A 24759-nucleotide genomic window follows, 5' to 3' on the forward strand; every position below is an offset into this window, starting at 1 on the left:
AATCCATGAAACCGAAATACACCATTGCCTTGTATTTGAATAATAATAATCATGAGTAGCTATAGCTGTAATTTGAAATTTGAATGCTTATAAAGTCATCCTACGTGTACTTTGGCTTCTTCAAAACTACTTTGGTCTTCAGTTAGTGTTTTTTATTCTAACACAGTATCAAACCAGAGGTAATAGCTGGATATTAGGTAAGGAATGTTATTTCCGGTGAGATTAACTAACTACTGTCATTTCCAATGATAGTTTGAGCTGCTGCACTGTTTGTTCTTCTTAATAAAATCTGTGTCCTGTACTCCATTTCATAATGGGTGACCAACTTTCAGTGTAGGGATATTGCCCAACATGGCCAAACCCATGACTTTTGAGATTTAAGAGTCTTGTGCCATACCAACAAAACTGTTTGACATTTTCTTCTTACCACTTAGACTCATTGTAGCAGTGGTCTCTTCCAACTCTATGATTGTGTAAGTAGGCTTCCCTTTCCTAAAAACTGCTCCAAAGGGTTGACAAACCCTCTGGAACAGATTTAGGGGGCATGCAATAGTCAATAAGGGCAAGAAGGAAAAAGTAAAAAGTTGTTGCGCGGTGAGGCATGTTGGATGTCTTGCCCATTAGATTTACAGCAGGGATGTCCAACAGGTCGATCACGATCTACTGGTAGATAGATTCCCTGTGAGGTTTTGGTAGATCTCCCTAAAAAAAGCTCAACAACTGAACCCACCCAGTCCAGGGGGTAGATCATTGCCAGATTTTAATTCTGAAAGTAGATTGTAGTCTCTCGGGAGTTGGCCACCCCTGCTCTACAGGTATATTAGCCCAAGTGGAAACCCTTGTGGTAAGGCCACATTCTAATGAAACAATCTAGGCCAAGAGTATATGCCGTTTATTTTTTAATGTACAAAATCTAAAAATTAGCATTACTTGGAGCATACATTTGTATGCAAAGCAAAATTTCAGCTTTAAGGACACAATCCAGCCCCAAATTAAGCATATTGATACTCCATTCCTTTCAATGAAAGAACAGTTTTAATTCTTGTAATGAGTGTTCAGTTATTTTGGCTGGGCTGAGCCCTAACAATACTCGTTTAATATGTGTGTTTACTAACACTACATTCAATCTCATATTAAAGCAAAGCAAGTAAAAATTTTCAAGGAACTGCAAACATTTCATTCATATTTTATCAAACAATGTTCATGAAAACAAGATTGGTCTTGTAAGTAATTAGGATTAAAAGTCTTAAATCACCCTTGATATACAGTTAGGTAAAACAAATTATAGGAACAGTATATAAATAAGAAATTTTGAAATATTTACACTAGAGCAGGAACTAGTCGAGTTGCTACTATATAAAAAAAGGAACTAGTGTCTTATAAAAGTACTACCCATTGTGTATACATTTGCCTTACACCGATTTTAAGTGTATTCATATAGTTTACTCTAAAGAGACATTTGTGTAAAGTCACTTGGGGAGGAAGGGAAATATTTTGCATCCTAGGAAGTCCTAGGAGTAGAAAATACAAATTGAAAAAATAGTTGTTGAGAGAACATTAGCCTCCCTGATCTTCATATTTTAGTCTCTGGCTTCTTGCTCTTAGGAATAAGAAAGATGGTGCCATCTCTTGTTTGCTGCAGTGAGTAATCATTAAGTGAATAAGGCTTGCCATCTTCATCCCGAAGCATGCGGAAGACCTCGATGTACAGGGTGCTCAGCTGCTTTTTCAGCAGTTGCAAGCTCTTGTCGTTTTCTGCTTTCTCTTTGAGGAGCTTCTCTTTCTCATCCTTGAGATAACCTAAGTCATGCTCCAGCTCAGTTATGTTTTCCAGTTTCCTTTTGCGGCAGTTCTGAGCAGCCACTTTGTTCTTGCCTCGCCTTCGTATGTCACGAATCAGAGTCAGCTGTGCCTCATTGAACTGCTCCTTGGACATCATTTCGTTGAAGTCATCCACAGGGAGATTGATTATTTTTTCAACGGGGAAAGGGATACACAGAGCCTTTGCCCTAAGCTCATCTCTGCTGAAATGAGCATCAAGTTGGCTGGAGGACTTGTCCTTCACAAACGGAGCTTCAGCATGACCAGGGTTTTCAGGCAATTCTTTTTTGGGTACGCTTGTGAGCTGCAATTCAGGATTTGAGACACTCTGTCCTGGGGATGGAGACAGCGGAGCATAGAACTGAAATGAATGCATTTTAGCATTACTCTGTGGCACGCTTCCATGAGCACTATCCATCTCTTCCATTTCAGAATCACTGTATCCAAATCCTGTATCTCTAGAGATGGAAGATGACCCAACAGAATGAGTGGGAGATGTTGTGCTGGGACTCGCATTCAGCGAAATGCCAGAATCGGAATCATTGCATTCTGGGGCATTTCCTGAAAGGTCACGGTTAAAAGCTTTGCACTGAGCAAACTCTGAAAGATCGATAGGTTCGTTTAAAAAGCCAGCAATTGCCTGGTCCACAAAATTTGGCGGTGGGGGAGACGTGTTCATATTCACACCGACAAAGGAAGAGTAGAAATCCTCAGAAAAATCAGTGCTTGTGCATGGTGTGTTGTTTTGGCTAAGATCTTCTGGCAGTAGCATGCTGGAAAAGGAAGCTTCCAGAGGGCTCAGGTACTCTGGACTGCAGTTAGCAACTTCTTTCTCCATAGCAGGTAATGAATCATAAAAGCTAAAGTTCATATCGGCCTCTGCTGATGCGTTTTCCAAGCATGCGTTTGGGGTTACTTCAACCAGGTTATCATTCTGAATGTTAAGGCACTATAAGGAAATAGGAGAGGGAAGTTCAGCAATGATATATAGACATGATGAAGTTTTACCGTGTGACAGTTAACATTGTGCACCTAGCAAACTCTAGTCAGTCGATGCATTTCTTGTGCTTTGGAGGTGACGCATTTGGCTGTCGTCCCTTTTTTGTATTGCTTCTGTATACCCGACAGGGCCAGAAGAGCTGGCCATACAAAGCAGGAATTAGGACAGAAATGCAGGCAACTGCAAACACTCCCTTTTAGCCTGTGTAAACTTCTACGATGTGAATAATTGGGATAAGGGGAAAGGGAGGGGCATCTGAGACGTCGGAAACTAGCTTGCAGCATTTTGCTTTTTCAGTCACCTGTTACCTTTCACTATACAGAAGTAGCGTTCTACAAAGATGCCTGCTATATATTTAAAAGAGGGAGAATGTGCCTAGTCCCTTGGCTGGTTTGGATGCACTTATATCTGATGAGTATGACAAATTAATTGTTGCAGGCAATCTTCCCTCAAGTAAACACTTCTGTATTAGGAATTTGCATCTTCCTGGCATTCACACTTAAGTTTTTTGCCTTTTGTAAAATGCTGCAATTCCCCCCCCCCCCCCAGCTACCGTGCATAGGATACCTATGAAATATAACTGTTCATGTGTCTTGGACAGTTAAAAGACCCAGCCTCTGTGCCATTTACATTCCTGCCCCCACCTTTAAAAAAGTTCTTTAATTTCCTTGGTAGTTGTGGAAGTCACTTCGGAGTACTCAATCGACACAATGTTTTTTAAAGGTTGCATGCTTTCTCTTCCATGTCTACTGTCTTAACATTCCATGGGCTGGATAAAGCTGAGAAAGGGCTTCAGAGAAGTCTTCAGCTGTTTATCCAAAGAGGTACATGGAAACAGAAGCATAGCTATACCTTGGCAGAAATGCTAATCACTCCATTCATTGTGCAAATTGCATGTTCGTAGAGAAAAGTGCTACATATTGAACTGGGGTTTCTGTTCAGCTTCTTGGAAGTGAAAAACAAATGCTATTCCCCTCCTTGCTGTACAGACCCTAGGAAAACCAGTAAAGCAAGCCTTACTAGGGGAGAGTAAGCCCCAAGCTCGGTGGAGCTAAATTTACATGAACTCACTAGGCCCGGCACCTCCAGTCAACAACACAGCTGTCAACTTTTCCCTTTTCTTGCGAGGAATCCTATTCAGAATAAGGGAATTTCCCTTTTAAAAAGGGAAACATTGACAGCTATCTTAAGTCAGGTGCTTTGAAGACCCAGCCATGCCACTATTCACCATTCTCCCTGCCAGGCTCCCAGATGCTTTTCAGCAATGGGCAGCAGTGCTGCTTTTAATCAGTCACAAGTTTTCCATCAGGCAGCGGCTGCCCACCATCTTGGTTACACAATATGTAAGACCCCAGCCTACTGAGCTATAAAATTTAGATCTATTGGCCAGGGCATTGCATTTTGGGTAACACAAAATGGTGGCCTGCTAGAATGGATCAGTCAAGCCTAGGCACAATTCAAAAAAAGTAGCACAGCCCCACGGAAGCATGTTTCGGAGGCCTGCCAGAAGTACTACTTGGTCCTGGTTAGTTGGGTTGGGGGCATCAGCATAACAAGAAAAGACCCCACCCCAAGTCTGGTGCCAGCCCTGAGACTCAAGATTAGATTTGTATTGTGAGGCTAGAAACTCAACAGAAACGTCTTGAGCAGAGCAGGCGTTGCTTTTGAATAAAAAGCATGCAAAGGTTTGGACTGAAAGGGAAACTGCCTACACGGGCAAACATTTTGCTTTTCATGTTCTAAAATATACAGATTGATGAGTAAACGTAACTGAACCTTTCAAGCCGCTACCTTCAACCTCATAAACACAAAATTTTGTAAATATACAGTAGTTGCAAGACGACAGGAGGACCCGCTGTCCAAGGGCAAAAATGTCAAAAGTGTGGCCTTTTTTAGTATACAGTGGTACCTCGGGTTACATACGCTTCAGGTTACAGACTCCGCTAACCCAGAAATAGTGCTTCAGGTTAAGAACTTTGCTTCAGGATGAGAAAAGAAATTGTGCTTCAGCGGCGCGGCGGCAGCAGGAGGCCCCATTAGCTAAAGTGGTGCTTCAGGTTAAGAACAGTTTCAGGTTAAGAATGGACCATCGGAACAAATTAAGTACTTAACCCGAGGTACCACTGTAAATATTTTTCCCCAGTATCTGGCTACTTATTGAAGTGTTATTTAATAGTAGTAATAAATTTGATTATTTAGTATTTCGTTCAAGTGCTGACTGCTGCTGTTACCTGCAGCTCTGGAATAGACAGCAGTTCTTCCCAAACTTGTTCTATATCTTGTGTGGTCTCAGCATCTACCGCTGTCGACTCTGGAATGGTAGACTGAAGGAGAGCCGGGTCAAGTGGGATCATCCGATCAGATTCAACAAAGACCTGGTTGCTGTCCATCTCAGAAGGTGCCGCTGGCAGAAATTCAGCAGAGGGAACCTGGAATACCAGGCAACAGATTTATTTTTTGGTCCGATATGCTTGAAACTCATTGGTTCTTAGGTTGGCTGTTGGCAATGAAAGAGGTATTTCGTAGTAGGGACATAAAAGGTAAAGGGACCCCTGACCATTAGGTCCAGTCGTGACCGACTCTGGGGTTGCGGCGCTCATCTCGCTTTATTGGCAGAGGGAGCCAGCGTACAGCTTCCGGGTCATGTGGCCAGCATGACTAAGCCGCTTCTGGCGAACCGGAGCAGCGCACAGAAACGCTGTTTACCTTCCCGCTGGAGCGATACCTATTTATCTACTTGCACTTTGACGTGCTTTCAAACTGCTAGGTTGGCAGGAGCAGGGACCGAGCAACAGGAGCTCACCCCGTCGTGGGGATTCGAACCGCCGACCTTCTGATCAGCAAGTCCTAGGCTCTGTGGTTTAACCCACAGCGCCACCCGTGTCCCTTAGTAGGGACATAGGCAGCTGCTTTATAGCAAGTCCTGTCCTTGTCCATCTAGCACAGTATTGTATACACTGGCTTGCAGCAGCTTTCCAGGGTTTCAGACCACAATTTGCCTAGGCCAACCTGGATGTGCCATGGATGGAACTAGAGACCCACCTGCAAAGCAGTATGTTGGTATGACAATCTACATTCAAATGTGTTTGTTGCATAATGCATGCTATTAATCAGGACACTGCAATCACAGAATTGTAGAGGTGGAAGCTCCCTCAAGGATACCTAGTCCCAAATCCCCTGCAATGCAGGAACCTTTTCCCCCAGGGTGGGGGCTGAAGCCACAACCCTGAGATTAAGAGTCTCGTGCTCCACCATCTGAGCTATCCCAGCACCCGATAAAGAGACAGAAAAGGGATTTTAATTGTTGTAAAGGAGAGGCCAGATTAAAAACATCAGACTTGGGAGATTTACCTGGTCATCGGCAAACAAGAAAGTTTCTGCCAAAAGCTGCATGCAGTCATCAAAGAACAGGTCATCTGCATCTTGTTTGGAGATGTGAACGCTCTGTAGATTGAAGATAAAGAATAGCAAATATGTAATACTTCTACTAAGTTCAGACAACCTGTTTCTTTATAGATTTAAAGAGAGAGAGAGATCTCTATAGAATTTTATTTTGAAATAAAAAAGGCACAAAAAAGCACACCACAATGCAACAAGATCATTAAAGAAACAAACTCGCTGGTTGCAATCATTAAGATCTCCTGGGTGTGCTTGCGGGAGGATTAGAATAAAGGACAATGTAATCTAAGAAGACTCTCATTAAGTATTGAAAGACTGGCTATACAAGTTCTATGCTGGACAGATAGTAATCAGTAAATCTATAGGCATCTGTACTTTCTGGAATTTCATCAGACGTTTCAAGAGAACCCATGGAGCAATAAATGGAAACCGTAGCACTATGATAAAAACAAAATGGGATTCCTCACTTCCTGAATAAGTTTGTATATAACCATAGTCTCACAAATTGTATCAATCCCCTGCTGTTCAGATAGTTTGCTCTGGAGACTTGCAATAACATTCTTTAGGAAAGTGGGGGGGACCCAAAATATAGATCACATGATAAAAAGTCAGGGAGGTTTTTTTACCTGTGAATAATTATTGGATGTGATGGTATTTCCTGATTCAATGGCTTGAGCAGGCTGAATAGGAACAAATTCTCCTGTTTCCTCATCCAGCTGCAGCTGGTCTAGGAAGGCTTTTTCTTGCTCTTTCTGAAGCTGCTCTTGTCTCTCCCTCTCAAGCTTCTTCTGTTTTTCATACTCGTATTCCTTCCGTCTTTGGCTACAATCAAAAACTTCACGCCTTGCTCCAAGATCTATATCTTGCCTCCAGAGAATGTCGATCAGGTTCATATCCTGCGTGTGTAAAAAAAACCAAACAGTATAGATAATAATATTGGATCTTCAAACTTTTTTTATTTTACACAGTTTTCAAAACAGGTGCCGTCTCATTTAAGTTGATTTAAATCAGGGTTTTCCAATCTTGGGTCTCCAGCTGTTTTTGGAGTACAAATCCCATCATCCCTAGCTAGCAGGACCAGTGGTCAGGGATGGTAGGAACTGTAGTCCAAAAACAGCTGGAGAAACCCAAATTTGGGAAACTCTGCTTTAAATGGAATCAAAGGACTGTAAACTGGTGGTCTGAGACCTCCAACTGCACTCTGGATATTCTCCATTGCATGCTGATACAAAATTTGTGATATATTTTTACTTCCTCCCCACCCCCACCCCCCAAAAAAGGTTAAGATGTGACTTAATGGCATCATAATAGAGTTTCAGTCCTGAGCACTAGCTTCAGATTAATGTGGCAGTCCCCACACTGGTAGGATTTGTGAGTAAACATGCACAGTAGCAACTTCTTGGCTGTAAGCACTAGCGATTGTCCCATTAAACCTAATGGGACTTCCTTGTAAGTGAAACCCAGGTTGCCTGCGTTGTAAATATGCATTACAAATTCGAAGTAATGGACCAGGGACATGCATTAATTAGCACTGACATACAGTTTCCAAAACACAATTACAGGATTCTGTTACAGACGAAGAATATTACAGAATATTACAGAAGGCTGTAAATAAAACGTAAACCTCTTAATGTGTCACGTTTCTCCTCCCCCTCCCCCCCCCGAAAAAACTCATTCTTTTAGAGGTGCTGTTCATACACAATTGCAATGGGAAAGCTGTCTTTGAAACCTGATATTTTTTGAGCGCCTCCGTTTATTGAGCTTTTATCAGGAGATTTGTTTGCAGGGGGTTAGACAAACATCTCAAAGCTACCAACGTGAGTTTGACCAAACTGTGGGAGGCAATGGAAGACAGGAGTGCCTGGCGTGCTCTGGTCCATGGGGTCACGAAGAGTCGGACATGACTAAACGACTAAACAACAACAAGAGACAACATCGGCTATTTAAATGAGCATTCATCCTTATTTGTTGGGAACCTAGTCCTAGATGGTAAAGGTAAAAAGGTAAAGGACCCCTGGACGGTTAAGTCCAGTCAAAGGTTGCAGCGCTCATCTCCTTGCATCAAAGCACATTCCAGTGCGCAGTCCTGCAAAAGTCTGGTCTTTGGGGAACACACGTTCATTGCACAAGACCTCTTAATCAACTATAGTGGCACAAGCTGAATTGGTCAGTAAGCAACTGAAACCCACCCAGAAATAGCAACAATCTGGAAACACCCTGGGCCTTAACAGGTTTTTTAAAAAGCAGGAAAAGAGGAAGATCCTTTATATCATACCATTTGGTCCATCTAGCTCAGTATTGGCCATGCTGACGGGCAAGTGGTTCTCTAGAGCAGGGGTCAGCAAACTTTTTCAGCAGGGGGCTGGTCCACTGTCCTTCAGACCTTGTGGGAGGCCGGACTATATTGGGGGGCGGGGAATGAACGAATTCCTATGCCCCTCAAATAACCCTGAGATGCATTTTAAATAAAAGGACACATTCTACTCATGTAAAAACATGCTGATTCCCGGACCGTCTGTGGGCTGGATTTAGAAGGCTATTGGGCCGGATCCAGCCCCCGGGCCTTAGGTTGCCTACCCCTGCTCTAGAGTTTCACTGACAAGTCATTATCCCCATACTGGAAGTTGCAAGGGGTTATGGCTGGGAAGCAGTAGTCTTGCAGTTTTCATACTGCAGATCAGGTTCTGAGTAGGGTACAACAACTCTGCAATGTTGTCTGGGTGAATTAGACCCCCTGTTGCAGGTTGAAAGCTGGGCTGAAGTTGAGATTAACTAACAACAAAACTGCATTGTTATTCACTGCTTTTACCTCTGTACTGCATGGTGGGCAATGACAGTAGTGCACGACAGCCCTGCAGTGTTCTACTCTTATTGCTTAATCCGCAGTCCAGTGAAGCTTGCTCCCTATTCTGTAACACTGGTTGACCCTAACAAAAGTCTTTATTAAACTGTGAATTTCCCCCGATTTGTGAATGGTCCGACACAACTTAATTTTCTTGTATGACTTGGAGAACATTTAAACAGGGCGTAAGGGTGAGCTTAGGGCAAATTACCTGGTCATAAAAGTAAGCCATAAAATGCTCTTAACGTGCATAAGACCAGCAGGATCAAAGCAGTAACTGCAGCAATATATTGCTCCCCGTACTAGCAGTTAAAGCTTCAAACACAAAGTCCATGTTGTAGGCACAGGGCAACAATGGAGTGGGGGGGGGGGAGAGATAAGCAGTTTTAACTTATTCCTTCTGCAGATTGCTGTGCACCCCCTGCCTAAAAAAAACAGCTGTTCCAGAAAGTCAGGGGACCCTCTTGCTGAACACAGGAGGTAGCACTGGCGGCTGCAGGGGGAATTGGCAAAAATCACCTCTACTGCATCTTGGTCCATTTCACAAATAAAAACCTTTCCATTTGCAGAAGGGCAAGTCTGGACCTGACCCACTGAATCTAAGTTTTCAGATAATGTATTCGCCAAATAACATCTGGACTGGGATTCACATGAAGAAGAATTTGGGTGGAGAAAAGTTTCTCACGAGTAAGAATAGAGTTCAGGCTTGCCCAAGGTAAAGCGGGAGCCCCAAGAGGTTCGTGACACAAAAGGAAAGACTTGTGGACAACACAGAACGAACTTCTGCAATTCACCATTACACAATATGGCAATGAATGCTGGCTTACGATGGCTACAGCCACAATAGCTAGATGGGACGTTCCCATTCAGAGGCAGCATTCCTTTGGATACCTGGCGCTGGGGACAAACAGGGAAGGGTTATTGCTTTCCTGTCCTGCATTTGGACGGACACTACAGGAAACAGAATTCTGGACCAGATGGGCCGTTGATCTGCTCCAACAAAGTGATTGTAATGTTCCTGCATGCCCATGGCTATATTCACCAAATTCCAGGCTTTCCCTCTAACGTCTATCTTTCTAATTAAAGTATATTTTAAACCTCTTCCACGGAGATGCCAAATTTCACTAGGAAAGGGGTAAAAACAAAGAGAAGCGGAAAGAGTTATTACGGTTGTCCACAGTAAGGGTTTGGTCCCTCCAGACTGCCGTGGTAGAACGAACTAATTAAGTCTGGCAATAATGGAGGATGCTGCAATATGGCAGGGCTTCATTAAAGGCCAGTAGTTTACCAGCTGCTCACCCTCTTCTCTCATGGCAGATTTGAAAACGGCTCCTTCATCTCTGAGCATTTGCAATATGTTCTGGATAAAAACGGCAGGATCTGGATTTTAGATTCCGTTTCTAAGTTGCTCGTCGTTTTCAGAGTGCCATTGTCTGGGCTGCTGCCTCTGCCAAAGCGAGATGCGCGGTTCAAGTGCCTATCCGCGGTCCTCAGCATGTCAGATTAACTACATGTCTTTCCCAAGTTTGCTTTGAGCTGCGACCAGAGCCGTCTTTCCCATAGGGCTTAGTGGTGCGTCGCGCCAGGGCGCCGGCCTCTCAGGGGCGTCCCAGCGAGTGGGGGAGCTGCGCGGCTTTGCCGGTGGCATAGGGGAGAGTTGCGCTCCCCCTCAGATGGCTGGCAGTGTGCAGCTACGGCCACCCAAACACTATCCATGGTAATTTGGGGGCGCTGGGTGGATCTTTGCACCCCAGCGCCACATCTGCTAAAGACAGCCCTGACTGCGACAGTAGAAATGAATAGAAAACAATCGTACTGAAAACAGCATTCACAAAGCAGCGTGGCTTTAAAGCCGTAGCCACGACGACAGCTGCTTTTGAAATAGAGGGGACTTGTTGGCATGAAAGTTATTGCACAGCCTGTTTAGAGTAGTTGGGAGGGCGGGGAATAAGCCAAATCTATGCAAAATGAGATGAGAGCAACTCCCTTTTAAATGCTTTATATCTTACATTACATTACATGGCAGGGAGTTGGACTAGGTGACTCTCGGGGTCTCTTCCAAGTGGACGATTCTACGATTCTGGTTTTATGATGCAATGACTTTTTCATTAACTGGAATATGCTTAATATGATAATTTGCAGGCGCTCTGTTTCATTAATTTTAAATAAAGCTTCCACACACACGCCATCAAAAAAGTATTTAAGGCTACGTTCCAATTAGATTGATTTCTACAAATTTATGTTCATAAATATTTCTTAGGGTTCCTGTAAATGCTTGCATCGACTGCCAAGTTCAGATGAATGTCAAAATGTGGCTGAATGTGTTGATAATTCTACACAAGATTAATAAATGGTACATAACACATAACACATGTCTCGCTAACCACATCCTTCAGAAAAATTTACTGCTGATAAAAAACAACGCAATGGTCTATCATGTGACTTGCTCCATAAGAAGACTTTTGTTCTCTTTTTTCGTTGTGCAAGTTCCCACATTATGTCAGAGGAAATAGCTGTTTGGGCAGATCCAAGAAAGGGGAATGCCCAAGGAAAAGGACTAGGCTTTCAACACCTGTGAAAGCAAGTGTTTAGGAGGGTTTTCAACTAAAACCTGCTTTTCCCCCTGTAACTCGGGAACACCCCTTATGCAAGACATTCACTACTGTCCAACCAACACTGGTAATCGAAATGTACGTTGTTTTTAATCGTGATGGGAACCAACTAACACTTGCAGTGAACAATAATTTGGTTATTAAGTAGTTTAACGATAGTCTCAGCGGGGCTTGATTAATAAGTATTACTATTTTACATTTTTATCCTGCCCTTGTTCCAAGGAGCTCAGGGTGGTGACCGCAGGTGGTATTCACCTAAACAATGGTGCAAGCAAAACAATTTCTGCTTGCACAATGAGTCTTTCCTCCCATCCTACTCTGCCACCCCAAATCTGGACCAAAAGCTTAGGGGAAGCACAACTATTTGACGTTTAGAAGACATCTGAAGGCAGCCCTGTTTAGGGAAGTTTTTAATGACTGATGTTTAAATGTATTTTTAATCTTTTGTTGGAAGCCGCCCAGGGTGGCTGGTGAGCCCCAGCCGGATGGGTGGGGTATTAAATTATTATTATTATTATTATTATTATGATGATGATGATGATGATGATTAGGATTAGGATTAGGATTATTATTAGGAAGGGGGGAGTCCCCTTGTGCATGCAGAAATCAGTTTGCTAACTCAGTTATTCAGTTGGTCGGGGATGATGGGAACTGTAGTCCAAAAAACAACTGGAGACCAAAGTCTGGGAAACGTTGGTCTAACTCAGGCATCCCCAAACTCGGTCCTCCAGATGTTTTGGAACTACAACTCCCACCATCCCTAGCTAGCAGGACCAGTGGTCAGGGTTGATGGGAATTGTAGTCCCAAAACATCTGGAGGGCCGAGTTTGGAGATGCCTGGTCTAACTATTATACCACCCCGAGTCTCCATAATGGCCTGTGCAGGACTGGGAATTGGTGGGCTCAGGTGTTTATTCCTCAGAGCACAGATATTAATGTGCTTAAAACAACTACAGTGGAACCTCGGTTCTCGAACGTAATCCCTTCCGGAAGACCATTCGAGTTCTGAAACGTTCGAGAACCGAAAACTCACTTTGGAAGCCTCAATTCAATTGAGAACATTGAAAAACACGCAGCAGAAACTGCTCGACTTCTGAGGCACGTTCAAAAACAGAAGCATTCACTTCCGGGTTTTCGGCGTTCGGCTTCCGAGATGCTTGAAAACCGAGGTACCACTGTATAAGGTCCGTTCAAGTACAGGTAGGAAACGCAGGCATTTATGCTAGTATCAGGGGTTAGTTTGTCTGAGCGCTCAGGCTTGGAAGCTGTCCTCGGCACCAGCCTGAGCCCAGGAATCTTTGAAACAGCAAGAAATAAACTTGCCCCATGGCATGCACAGAGTGCCTTTGCCTCACCACTGAGTAATCGCTACCTCTCCCCCCACACTCACGCTTACAAGACCACAGCTACCTAGGCAAATGATATGGCTTCCCAGCAGGCTTAGGAATGAAACCCTCTCTTTTTCGAAATCAAATGCTGACTGGCATTTGGTGTTTTTACTCATTTACTGATACGCTTTTCCAGAGCCTGTTCCGAGCCACATTGCTAAGCCTAGTCTGGACTTATAAAAGGCAGTTTTAATAAGATAAACATAAATGTTAAACAATTCACATTAAGCAGCCATCTGGACCCCAACGGAAAATTTCATGTTTTAGGTTTACATATCAGCATTTGCCATCTGGGTAGTCAGTTATAGATTTTATGTGAAACTCTCCGTGTGCGTTGTAAAGTTTGGCTGTTAACTCTTATTGCGCTTTAGCAAACATATTTGCATCAGGATAAACAAAAGGACCAAAGCAAGGGCCCCATATTTAGAATTTTATATTAGGTGTATATAACAAAAGCGTTCTGTGGTCCAAATAGGTTTTAAATCCCTGCCAGGAGGCCTTAAAAATAAATTAATTATAAAAGATATTTACAGGAAAGCTTGCAATGAAATTGGGGGGGGGGGGGGAGGAAAACAGGGTTTTTCAAACTGAGTGCCACCAACTCTCTAGCTCGAACGAGTTTATCTTAATAATAGTGATGATGATGATGTTGATGATACACGTTCTAGTGCATTGTGACCCTAATGAAACCCAGCTGACCAAAGTGGGGCAGAAGCAGCTCCTTCAAATTTAAAACAAAAATGAAGTAAGCATATATATTTATCTCATGCCTATGAAGGAAGGCATGTAAGATCTTGAGGTGAGTGGAAGAATCCCTCAGAATCATATGTCTTAAAACAGCCTCAAAAGCCGCCCACACCGTTTACCTCAGAAAGAAGGTAACTGAGCCAAGTCAGAAGGGTTCCTCACTTTTTAAAAAAATAAACAGGTCTTGTTTTAGTGGCACCGGATGAGCTGTATGGTTCTGGCAATAAGTGTTGCTGTCACTACCCATGATTTGGACTGTCATTATGCCTCAGTTTTATTTAAGAGCAAAGCCGATAGCTTCTTTCCCCCTTGTTCTCTTTCTAATTCTTTCCCACTTTGCTAGCCAGAACCCAGAGGCATCTGCCCATGCAGCCATTTCGAAACTATCCAAACAAAAGGCTTCAGGGAAAAGGGGTAACTGAAGAATATATGCTTTTATACCATCGTGGGATGAAGTTTGCTTTTCACCAGACTGAATACCACCCCCCTCCCCTGAATATTTTAAATTCCACGTGACCTACTTTCCTTATAATAAACAAATTTTTGAAAAACTGCCTACGGTTTTCATTCTGCCGTACTTGAACACTATTTTGCTACATCTGCTAGCAAATGGCATATTTTTGGATGCAAACCGACGCCCTCGAGCTTAAAATCAGCGAGTCCGTGCATATCTAACATTCTGTTTATATGCAAAAATGGAAATGAAGTATCCCAGCATTCACATCTAAACATTGTGGGAGTCAGAAGCGTACATGCATGCAAGGAACCTATAAACGCAAGTATTCCGGTTTACCTTACATAGTACACGGTCCTTGCCTCTCTCTAAGCGCACCCTACAATTAAAGAGACTGATCTGCAAACCTTCCCACCCAATCTTGCATCAGTTGTGAGTAAAAGCTCAAAACTACAAGGATGAGGAAGGGGCAGCTTTGCTCCTCGATAAAAGTCATTTTGATCGTGTTATTTTATTCATCAAAACAAGTTTACATGGCTGGCTTGGCCCTCGCTATCATATTCCTTGAGTGGTTTTTAGCCCATAATGCTCAATAGGCCTCATTACAAATTATATATGCAATGTTCTCAATTGGAAGTTATGTATCACGACCAGCTCTGGATTACACAACAATTTTGAGCGCTTCAATTTTTTTTAAAAAAAGGGGGGAGCATAAGACACATGCTCCAATGGTTTTAACTCAAGTATTTTCTGAGAATTCAAGAGGCACATAACAAAATTATAACTAGGTGGCTAAGATAATTTTCATCTGGTGGGAATGCTTCCATAAAACATTCACGAAAGAGCCTTTCTCACTGAAACCGCCAGCTTTTTTGAAATGCCAGTTTTTAACTGTACCTGGTGTAAGTGTTCCATTAAAAAGCTATCACTCAATTCAGAATGGGAAGCTTGGAAACCTAAACATTTTATCGGAAGAGAATCGGTTTAATACCCAACTACTGGCATTTTTCCAAGTTGCTGTGTGTTTTATAAAAAACAGAGTTTTTGAAGCACCCTTATTTTCTCCATCATCACTGCTGCTGCTGCTGAAGACGACTATCAGCTGTAGCAGGGAAGCCAAAACTTGCTCCTAAATTTTCCATCACTGTTGGTCTTTCCCTGAAAGACCTTTAACTTACAGGAGCAAAAGAGAGAGGTCAAATCTCTCAAGCTGCAATGAAGAATTGTTTTGTACGGCAATTCTTCTATTTGTACTAAACTGTCGTAACGGTCTGACACAATGATAACTTCTTTAAACACTTGAGCATGCCAATGGAAAGGTGGGACAATTCAACAAATGTCTACATGCGTAGACCAGTGATACATACATTTTGGGTTACAGTAGCATCACCAGGATGTGGAAAAATATTTAGAAATATTTATTTATGGCGATACAGTTTACCTTTCTAAAAGTAGCATATGATATGTGTGATATTTAGACAGACTGTACTTGGGTGCAGTGCTAAACTGTGACAAGTTTGTGATCACATTTGGGTATCACTACACTGTAGTTTAGCGTGACATGAATGAGACCAAGGCAAAGCTTGGGCACACTTGGATGATGGGAGTTGTAGTCCGTCAGAGGGACCCAAGCTTGCCGAACATTGGTACTGAGGACTGCAAAAGATTGGGGACTTGGTGAAAGTTGGGTGCTCCACCATACGCAAATGCAAGGCCCCCACTGGATACAACCCCATGTTCTTTCTCATTTCAGATGTTTGCAATGTCTGTCCTTGGCACAGACAACCCCAGTATTTGCTGTTCAGCCATGGTCTTCCACACGCCCTTATATATGACCCATTTCCTTCCTGCACGCCTTAAAATGAGCTTCTGAAACCTGCAGAGCTAGCCTGGCCAGAGGCAATAAATAAAAGGAAGTGCTTTCTTCACAGGCAATAAGGGGTCTATCATCTCGCCTTTAACTGTATTTAAAACCGCCATTTACTGACTGGGTCCAGACAGCAGCTTCCCATATACCTGAGCGTTCCAAACTTTTCATGTCCGTGACACATTTTTTAGACATGCATCGTTTCACGACACAGTAATTCAGTTTTACTAGCAAACCAGAAGTTACACTAACCTCTTTCCAGCCCCAGGAGGAACACACCTACATACTGCAGCACAACACACTAACGTGTCGCGACACACTGTTTGGAAAGCTCTGCCATATACCAATTTACTGCGAGGTGTGTTAGTAAGGAAGCAGTATCGAGCTGCACAAGGTTCTTCCACAACAGCCACATTTAGGGACAGCGATCCGGCAAGACCCCAAGTTCATTTGGACCAGCAGCAAATACCTATTATTCTGCCCGGGCGCTGAGGTCCAGCGCCGAGGGCCTTCTGGCGGTTCCCTCATTGCGAGAAGCAAAGCTACAGGGAACCAGGCAGAGGGCCTTCTCGGTGGCACCCATCCTGTGGAACGCCCTCCCATCAGATGTCAAAGAGATAAACAACTACTTAACATTTAGAAGACACCTGAAGGCAGCGCTGTTCAGGGAAGTTCTTAATGTGTGACATTTTAATGTATTTTTGGTCTTTGTGGAAGTCGCCCAGAATTGTTATTATTATTATTAATTATTATTATTTGCACACACACACCCCATGTAGCTTGTCAATGTCAAGCATACAGAACAAGCCTGTTCAACACTGAGAAACCCTGGTTTCAGTCAACAAAGCAGATCTGCAGAAACAAAAGAAAGTGTGTTTGAATTAGCTGTCGGTGTTTAAACTAAACAGAGACCCATATCAGAGGTGACTGCGATATGATAGTCCAAATGTGGTGATTTGCGTCAGGTGTTGCCTGAGCATCCTTTGGGTTTCCGGCTTGATTTTTAGCACGTTTTCAAACTTTCTTCCATTTTAGAAAACTGGGATGCTGTAATCAGGCTCTGTATGCTCCAGGATCGAAGTCAGGGCTGTCTTAAGCATATCTGGCGCCATGGTGCAAATATCCCGCCCGCCCGCCCCACCCCGTTTCCCAGAGTTGTTGACCTTTTCCCAAGCCTCTGCGGGGACCGCTCTCCTCCTGCGAAGGTTTGGGAAGGAAGCTGCATGCCCGCCAGCCATATAGTTGACGGAGCACAGCTGGTAGGCGTGGAGGGAAAGGGGAGGCCGCCGGCAAAGCCGCGCAGCTCCCCCACTCGCTGGGGCACCCCTGAGAGGCCAGCGCCCTGGCATGACGCGCCAGTAAGCCCAATACTGTAGTAAAGACGGCTCTGATCGAAGTACACTACAATTGCCTTAAAACTATGAACTGTGTCGGAATGAAATTTCATAACATTATGGATTTTTCTCTATTCTTATACTACACAAGGTTCTATTTTCTTTCTTGTAAGCCAATTCAATTGCTTATCTTATTAAAACAATCATGTAATAAAACTATTAAGCTGTGCAGTTCTGTTTTCTCGGCTATCTGGACTCCAAAGTCTGGCTTTCTAGGTCCTGTTAGCAATTTTTTTCTACGTGCAGGCAACGCTTGCCTGATTATTCTCTGCTATAAAACCGGTCAGTTGCATAAACAGTGCAGAAAATGTTTCCAAGAGACTGTTAATCTTGCTGCACTTTTAGTGCTCCTAACTACAATTCAAACATTTCAGTATACGTTCTTGTGCAAAAATGAAAAATTATTATGCAGTCATTCCAAGTTTTCAAAGGGCCTTCTAAACTCAAGAAATAGGCTGCTTTGGGATGGAATGCGATAACTGGGGCCAAAACAAAGTTTAACTAGGCTGTTAATCTGTGGTCTACTTTTTCATTTTGGCTGAAGTGCAAAACACGCCTACAGAAGATTAATGTCTAATCAGTGCCAACAGACTGTTGGTCAGGCCTGCATATCACGAAGGTCCTGCATATACACTGCATGGCCATTTTCTTTATGGCAAAGCAGTATGGAGAGGAAGAGATTTCAAAAAGAGAAGCAGCAATGGCTGCTTTAACCTTTATCTCTCCCCTGCTTCTCCTGCAGGACTACAAACATTGCAAACCCATGTCTGGAACCCAGGGGATAAGAGGGGCAATTGAGAACGGAGGGGAAAGGGGCTGAAAAACAGGTAATCTCTATCCCAAATCATTCTCTGCCCCGTATTGCTTTGGGGAAGTTCATATTGTCTGCTACAGTGCTTCAAACTTTGTTCTGAAGGCTGTAATCATATATATATATAATTTTTTTTATTTATTAAATTTGAAAACCACCCCTCATCCAAAGATCTCAAAGCGGTTCACAGCATAAAAACACAAAGCTGTAACACAAAATAACCCTCATACTATTCTTCCTGGTAACTGAGGTGCCCCATTGAAATCCTTATGCTATATAAAAAAGCAAAAAGAGTTTCCCCACAAGGTCAATATGGGAAATATCCAAAATAGGATATTGCCTAACGAGTGAACAGCAATACTTTATGCTATTATTTTAAAATATGTTGTTGTTGTTTTTAAGAAAAGGAAAATAAATTAGTTTATTTCCTCATTGCACAAGCTGCTGAAAGAGCTGAATATTTCTGTGTCTTGGGGGAGAAACTTCCTGCAAGGAGAATTGCTGGTAATATTTACAGTTAGACTGTTAGAAGAGGCAAAAATTAACAGCAAAATCAATTTTTTAAAATAAGTCAATTTTAAACAGTTACACCCCTCAGTCCCTTTACCCTTGGTACCCAGTGGATCCTGACTTCAAGAAAAGTCTCATTCCAAAACTGAAGCAGCTGCCTTGAGGGGAAATAAATGATTGCACAACTCCCAACTTCTTTCTGGCTTTCAGAGCACTGAAGTTTGCACGCTATAAAGAACAGAAAGGGCCCGTTTAGGGAAACTATGACAGGCAACTGCCACCTTTCGTTAACTCCAAAAGGAGAATGCAGACAGTATCCTTCAAAGATAAGTAGTTCCATGTTACAGACACCCAACAAATTACTCACATTTGCAATTTGATCAGGTGTTGTCAAAACCGTAATGAATACGAACACAATTTTTCTAAATCTATTCAAGTATTTCATTTCCTCGGTCAAGATCTCCAAAGCTGCAGTAGGCATGCCATTTCTACATGTGCCTTAGAAACGGGGGGAAATAATATACTCTCATTTTTTTTTGCACAGAGCACCAAATGATCTAATTTAATGTGTTACACCTCCTCCATATACCACCTTAAACTATTACAAACAAAAGGTTTGAACTTTCAATCATACTCTGCAATGTCTCTTATTTCCTACACCCCATATTTTACTAGCCTGGTTAAGAGCTTTGCTGAAAGAATGCTCATTTCTTTCAGAATTTTTTAGATAGATCAAAAATAGTAATGGTATGATGCCACAGTTGCTTTTGGATTCTGTCTTCCCCCACCCTCCCAAAAAAGGAAGAAGTTTCTAGGCCAACACTGATACCTGCACTTCTGCTTGAGGGGGGGAGGATTAAGACTGGTTTTGAAATTAGACATGCCTTACCAAGTTTGCTTTTGGCATTATATCAGATTGCCTTATGAGTGTTGGGGACGGGAAACGAAGGGGTAAGATAAAGTAAATGGGACTTGTTCCTCAAGATGAAATCATTTTCCTTATTGTGCCAACAAAACAGGGTTGCAACATTAACACAGCAATCCTATGTTTCTACTCAGGAGGAGCCACAGTGAGTTCAATGGGACTTACTCCCAGGTAAATAGGTACAGTATACGACTGCTCCCGTAATCAGTGAATTGGTTAATTTCAGAACTTTTACTCAAATACAGAGACGCCTCAAATAATCAGGGAGCAGACTTAATGATTTTCGACAAACAGTATATTTTTTTTAACATAAACTTTTACAAAATCTTAAGATGGCTGCTTCCCATCTGCAAAGAGCCATTCTCCCTGCTCTGATACAGGAAATGCTCTCCTGCTACATTGAGCGAGTGCATTACCGAAAAAAATACAGAAAATATACTTCATGCATGAACCATCCACTGATTGAGAGAGGAAAAACCAGGAGAATTAATCAATTAAATCGACTTTAATCAGGTTGCAGCTCTCATCACTGACTTACAACAACATTTCAGATTTGAGTGCTGAGCCAAGGTACTAACTAACTTTCCCAACATCACCCTGCGATAGTAAGGCTTAAAGCTGAATCTCATGCTACTGAACGTTCTTGTCTTTTTCTCTCCTCCACAGCAGTTGGCATGCATTCATGCTTCCCAAACCTCTGTTATGTATCTCCCTTTGAAACCACTTCTAACAGCACTGTGCCCCCAGCAGCCCAATACCAGATTTTGCGAGGTTAAACTAGTGCGGCAGTAGTTATCCGAAGCTTACAGAGGTTGTGTTGGCGATGATGATGATGTAGCAAACACGCCGTAAAAATAAACATAAAACACACACACCCAAAACAGATTTCACTTAATTTTGATAAAGCTAGAACGACCAGAAGCAAAGGAGAACAGGACTCCTGAACCTTCATCAATATTTTTGTTGCAGTGGCATGCAAAATTGCAAAGGGGGAGGGGAGCCTTCAAAGCAAAGTAGCCTGACAAATTGTCTGCTTGGTGCAGCCACTGCCGAAACACCTTTTCCAAAGTGGCCCCCTTCAGCAGGGAATCATGTACACTGGCCCTTTTTTTTTTTTTGCAAGAGGCACTTGAGAGCAAGTACAGTACAGTACTGACATTTAAGTTTGAACTTAATGGAGATTAAAGGCTGGAGGTGCCCACAGAAAGCCTCACACACCTTTGCCAGAGACCCCCTTTTGGAGCCTTCCAAAACCTCAAAAGGACACTTGTTTTCTTGTAGTTGTGATATCTGCATGCCAGATCCTCCATTCTGCCTAGAGCACTGACTTCCAAAATGCCTTAAAAATACTTAGATGGCGATATAGATCCGTTTGTGCCTGTACAGTGCCCCAAAGCCACAGAACCCTACACAAGCGTTGCAACCTTTGCACTTGTAGATATGCAGATAATTAACAGTCCTGTAAAATGTAAGGCCGAGCCCTGACAGACCAGAAGAAGGTGGGGGAAGAGGGCGATTATGAAAGAGATGTCGAGAGATGCCAAGGGAATTTTTTTTTTTTTATGCTCTCGTCTTTCGCCCTCTCCTGCATCAGATGTTAGTCTGAAGTTGTCTGCTCCTGGAAACAGTTAAGTTGCATCAGTAACCATACATTTCAAGCTTTCTTGGACCGCTCCACACAGTCCTGGAGAATGCTGGAACTGTATTTTGTGGAAGGTGATGGGAACTGTAACCCTTGACGGTTCCCAGGATTCTTTGGGCAGAATCCATAACTGTTAAAAAGTGGTGCAAGAGTGCTTTTTAATGTACGGTGTGCATGTGGCTTTAGAAAAAAACAAACACAGTGCAAACCTATACATATCTACTCAGAAACCAGTCCTACGGAGTTCAGTGAGGCTTACTCCCAAGGCCTAGTGATATTATACAAGTCCAAACCTGCCACAACTTTCACTCCATGAATGAAGAATTATGTAACATCATGCATTGTGTGTATGGAAACCAGGGAGAGGTATGCGTGCACTTTTCCTTTTGTTACCGTCAACAGGAGAGTCTCGAAAATAGAAATAAATTTCCAAGACTCGGGACAGCTTTGAACGTGTGTAAAAAAACCCCAAGAAACAACTATTTTGGGTGTGGTGCAGTGCTTGGCAAAACTGCAAGTTTTGTTGCATACGCACTATTACACTTAAAAGTATGTTGCTTCCCCCCAACGATTCTCAGGAACGGTAGTTTCTTGGGGGCTCTGCGGATTGTGGTTCTGTAAACTACAGTTCCCGTGATGATTCGAGTGGGGGTGCTTTGAATTTGTGGTGTATATGCAGCCAGTTTGAGGTCTCATCCAGGAATCTATTATCAGCAGAAGTGAAATGGTGGGTTTTAACTAGGGAGAGGAGCTTTTCAGAGATGGTACTTGTGCATCCCAGAGGAAAGAGTCGCCAACACTTTCCTCATTTTGATGGCAGATTAAGACATTTTCATTTCCCAAGGCTTTATGCCATTAGACTGTATTGCTGTTTGCATGGAACTCTGCTGTTTAAATATTTCTTCTACATAAGGTGGTTGGGTTTTTTTTGAAAAATGTTTCTAGATGACCCTCATGGTCCCTTCCACCTTTACAATTCCAAATTTAACTTGATTTTTGTGTGCACGTGCAAAATTGTTTGTTTTATTTGTTGCAAGTGGATTTTGGTATTTTAACAATTAAGTAGCACTGAAGTACGTTAAATAAATGCCCAAAGCATTTGCTAACGGTTATTTTGAGTACTAGCACTGGTAGCTCTGGTATGGGCTACAATCCCGTAACCAGTGTGCAAGTCCCATGGAACACAGTGAGGCTTACTTTTGAGTAAACAAGCATAGGATTGTGCTGCTAAGTTAATTCGCCACTGAAAAGCAGCTTACAGCTTCCTTTTTTCGTGGCATGATGTTAAGTCTAAACATGTTCCTAGAAACTACCAAAAACGCACACATACACTATGGCCAAACACCACACAAAGAACCAGATCCCAAGATGGGAAGCCATGTTTTAATAGAAAACATCTGAAAACACCACAGCACACGCCTCCTTCCAGACCCATGTCACCACAGCAAAATAAACAAGTGACTTGTATTCATAGGTGACAATTTACACATTCCCCTTCCACATTGAAAAAATCCTTATAATTAGTTATACCATCAGCAACAGTCCACTTTTAAATGGCTCAGGACTGCAGTATCTCAAGGACCCCCTCCCCCCATACGAATCAACCCGAACCCTGTGATCAGCATCTGAGGCCCTTCTTCATGTGCCCCCTCCATGAGAGATCAAAAAGGCAGCAACACAAGAATGGGCCTTTTCTGCATTGGCTCCCCGCTTGTGGAATGCTCGCCCCTGGGAAACTCGCCTGGGCCCTTCATTATATATCTTTAGGTGCCAGGCAAAAACATTCCTCTTCTCACAGGCCTTTGCCTCATTAAATAATCTATGGTGCTTTAAATTGCGGGGGGGGGGGGGCCAGGAACGTTTTTTACTATGGAGGGTTTTATACTGTAAATCACCTTGTGATCCTCAGATGAAGGGAGGTATAGAAATTTTAATAATAATTTTAAAATAGTAATAATAGGCCAGTAAAGCAAGATGAGCGCCGCAACCCCAGAGTCGTCCGCGACTGGACCTAATGGTCAGGGGTCCCTTTACCTTTAAAGGGGGCCAAGATGATCATAGGCACCAGAGTGGGGGGGCCTCCAGTCAACTCAAGTGTTTCCTCCTCTCCTCCCTTCTTCTTCATAGATCTCCTTCAAATAATTTAGGAATCAAAGCTTTCAGCCCAAGCCTCCAAAAGTGTTCTTGTTTTCAAGATTTCAAGACTCAAGCCGTTTCAGAACCCATCATAGCTGTCAACTTTTCCCTTTTCTTATGAGGAATCCTATTCGGAATAAGGGAATTTCTCTTAAAAAACGAGAAACCTTGACAGCTATGGAACCCATCGGGGTGCGCTATCTCCTAATCCCAAATTCGCAGGGCCCGTGGTGCGCGCACACACACACACATCGCCGACGAGAGCAGCACTCTGCACATGCCCAGAAGCACTCCTTTCTTTTTACAAATTTGCACTCTGCCCCAGGTGGTCCAGGTTTCGTTTTTGATTTTTGGACGGGTCCCAGGCTCAGGGGGAGAAGAAACCAAGCCCCCGGGTGAGTCCTGTGGGTCTTTCCAACTTAAAGCACCTGTCTGCCCGCCAGCAGCTGCCCCGGCCTGGCCGTCGGGGATGGCTGCGCCCGCCGGTGAGTCAGCGCGCTCGTGTGCGCTGCGTCACGGAGGACGGGGCGGGCCGGCGCCGAAGCGAAGCCGGCAGCTGGCAGCCGCCCTCGCAAGCGGGGAAGTGGGTGGCGCCGGCTGCCCTCGCCCCGCCCCGAGCCGACGGGAGGAGAAGGCTCAACGAAGCCTGGCTCGCCCCTCCCACGCCCCTTAGGGACCTGCGGTGGGGAAGGGGCTGCCCCTTAGGGACCCTCTCCTTGCTCAGCCCGGTGCCGTCGCAAGGAAAGCGCGCGCGGGGAGGGGGGCGCTGCGGGTCTCACCTGCGGCGCCTCCACCTCCATAGTGCCGGGAAGGAGGTTGGCGCAGCGGGCCAGGCTCCCGGGGCGGCTGGGTTGGGCAGCGCTCGGCTTCTTCCGCGACGGACGGGCGCGCTGGGAAGCTTCTGCTGGCTCGGCCGTCCGCTCCGTCTCGCTTCCCCGCTGTCCCCTTCTCTGCCCGCCCCGCGCTGCCGGGAAAGTCTCCGCCGCCTGTCCTGCTCCGCCCCGCCTTCTCCCGAGCCACTCCCGGGGCCCGGGAGGAGCAGGAGGAAGGAGGGCGGAGAGGACGGCCCCTTCTGCTCCGTGGAGCGCAGCCAGGCTTGGGGGAAGGCAGGCGGGCGCGCCGGTGGCGAGATAAGCTCAGCAGGCGCGGCGGGAGGAAAACAAACCTCAAGGACAGGAAAGGTCCTTCCTTGCTCTCCAGTGCCGGATTGA

General features: G+C 43.9%; 1 protein-coding gene across 1 annotated transcript; it reads right to left on the reverse strand.

Moving 5' to 3' along the window:
• Positions 1 to 876: 876 nt before the first annotated feature.
• Positions 877 to 24759, reverse strand: NFE2L2 (NFE2 like bZIP transcription factor 2). The gene is made up of 5 exons (XM_083629751.1): positions 24328 to 24759; positions 6847 to 7116; positions 6173 to 6265; positions 5053 to 5250; positions 877 to 2770 (listed from the first exon to the last, which is right to left on the reverse strand). The coding sequence occupies exons 1-5, from the start codon at positions 24346 to 24348 to the stop codon at positions 1574 to 1576; spliced, it is 1779 nt and encodes a 592-aa protein (XP_083485877.1). The 5' UTR covers positions 24349 to 24759; the 3' UTR covers positions 877 to 1573.

The sequence above is a fragment of the Podarcis filfolensis genome (assembly GCF_964270895.1).
Source record: "Podarcis filfolensis genome assembly, chromosome: 1".
NCBI lineage: Eukaryota > Metazoa > Chordata > Lepidosauria > Squamata > Lacertidae > Podarcis > Podarcis filfolensis.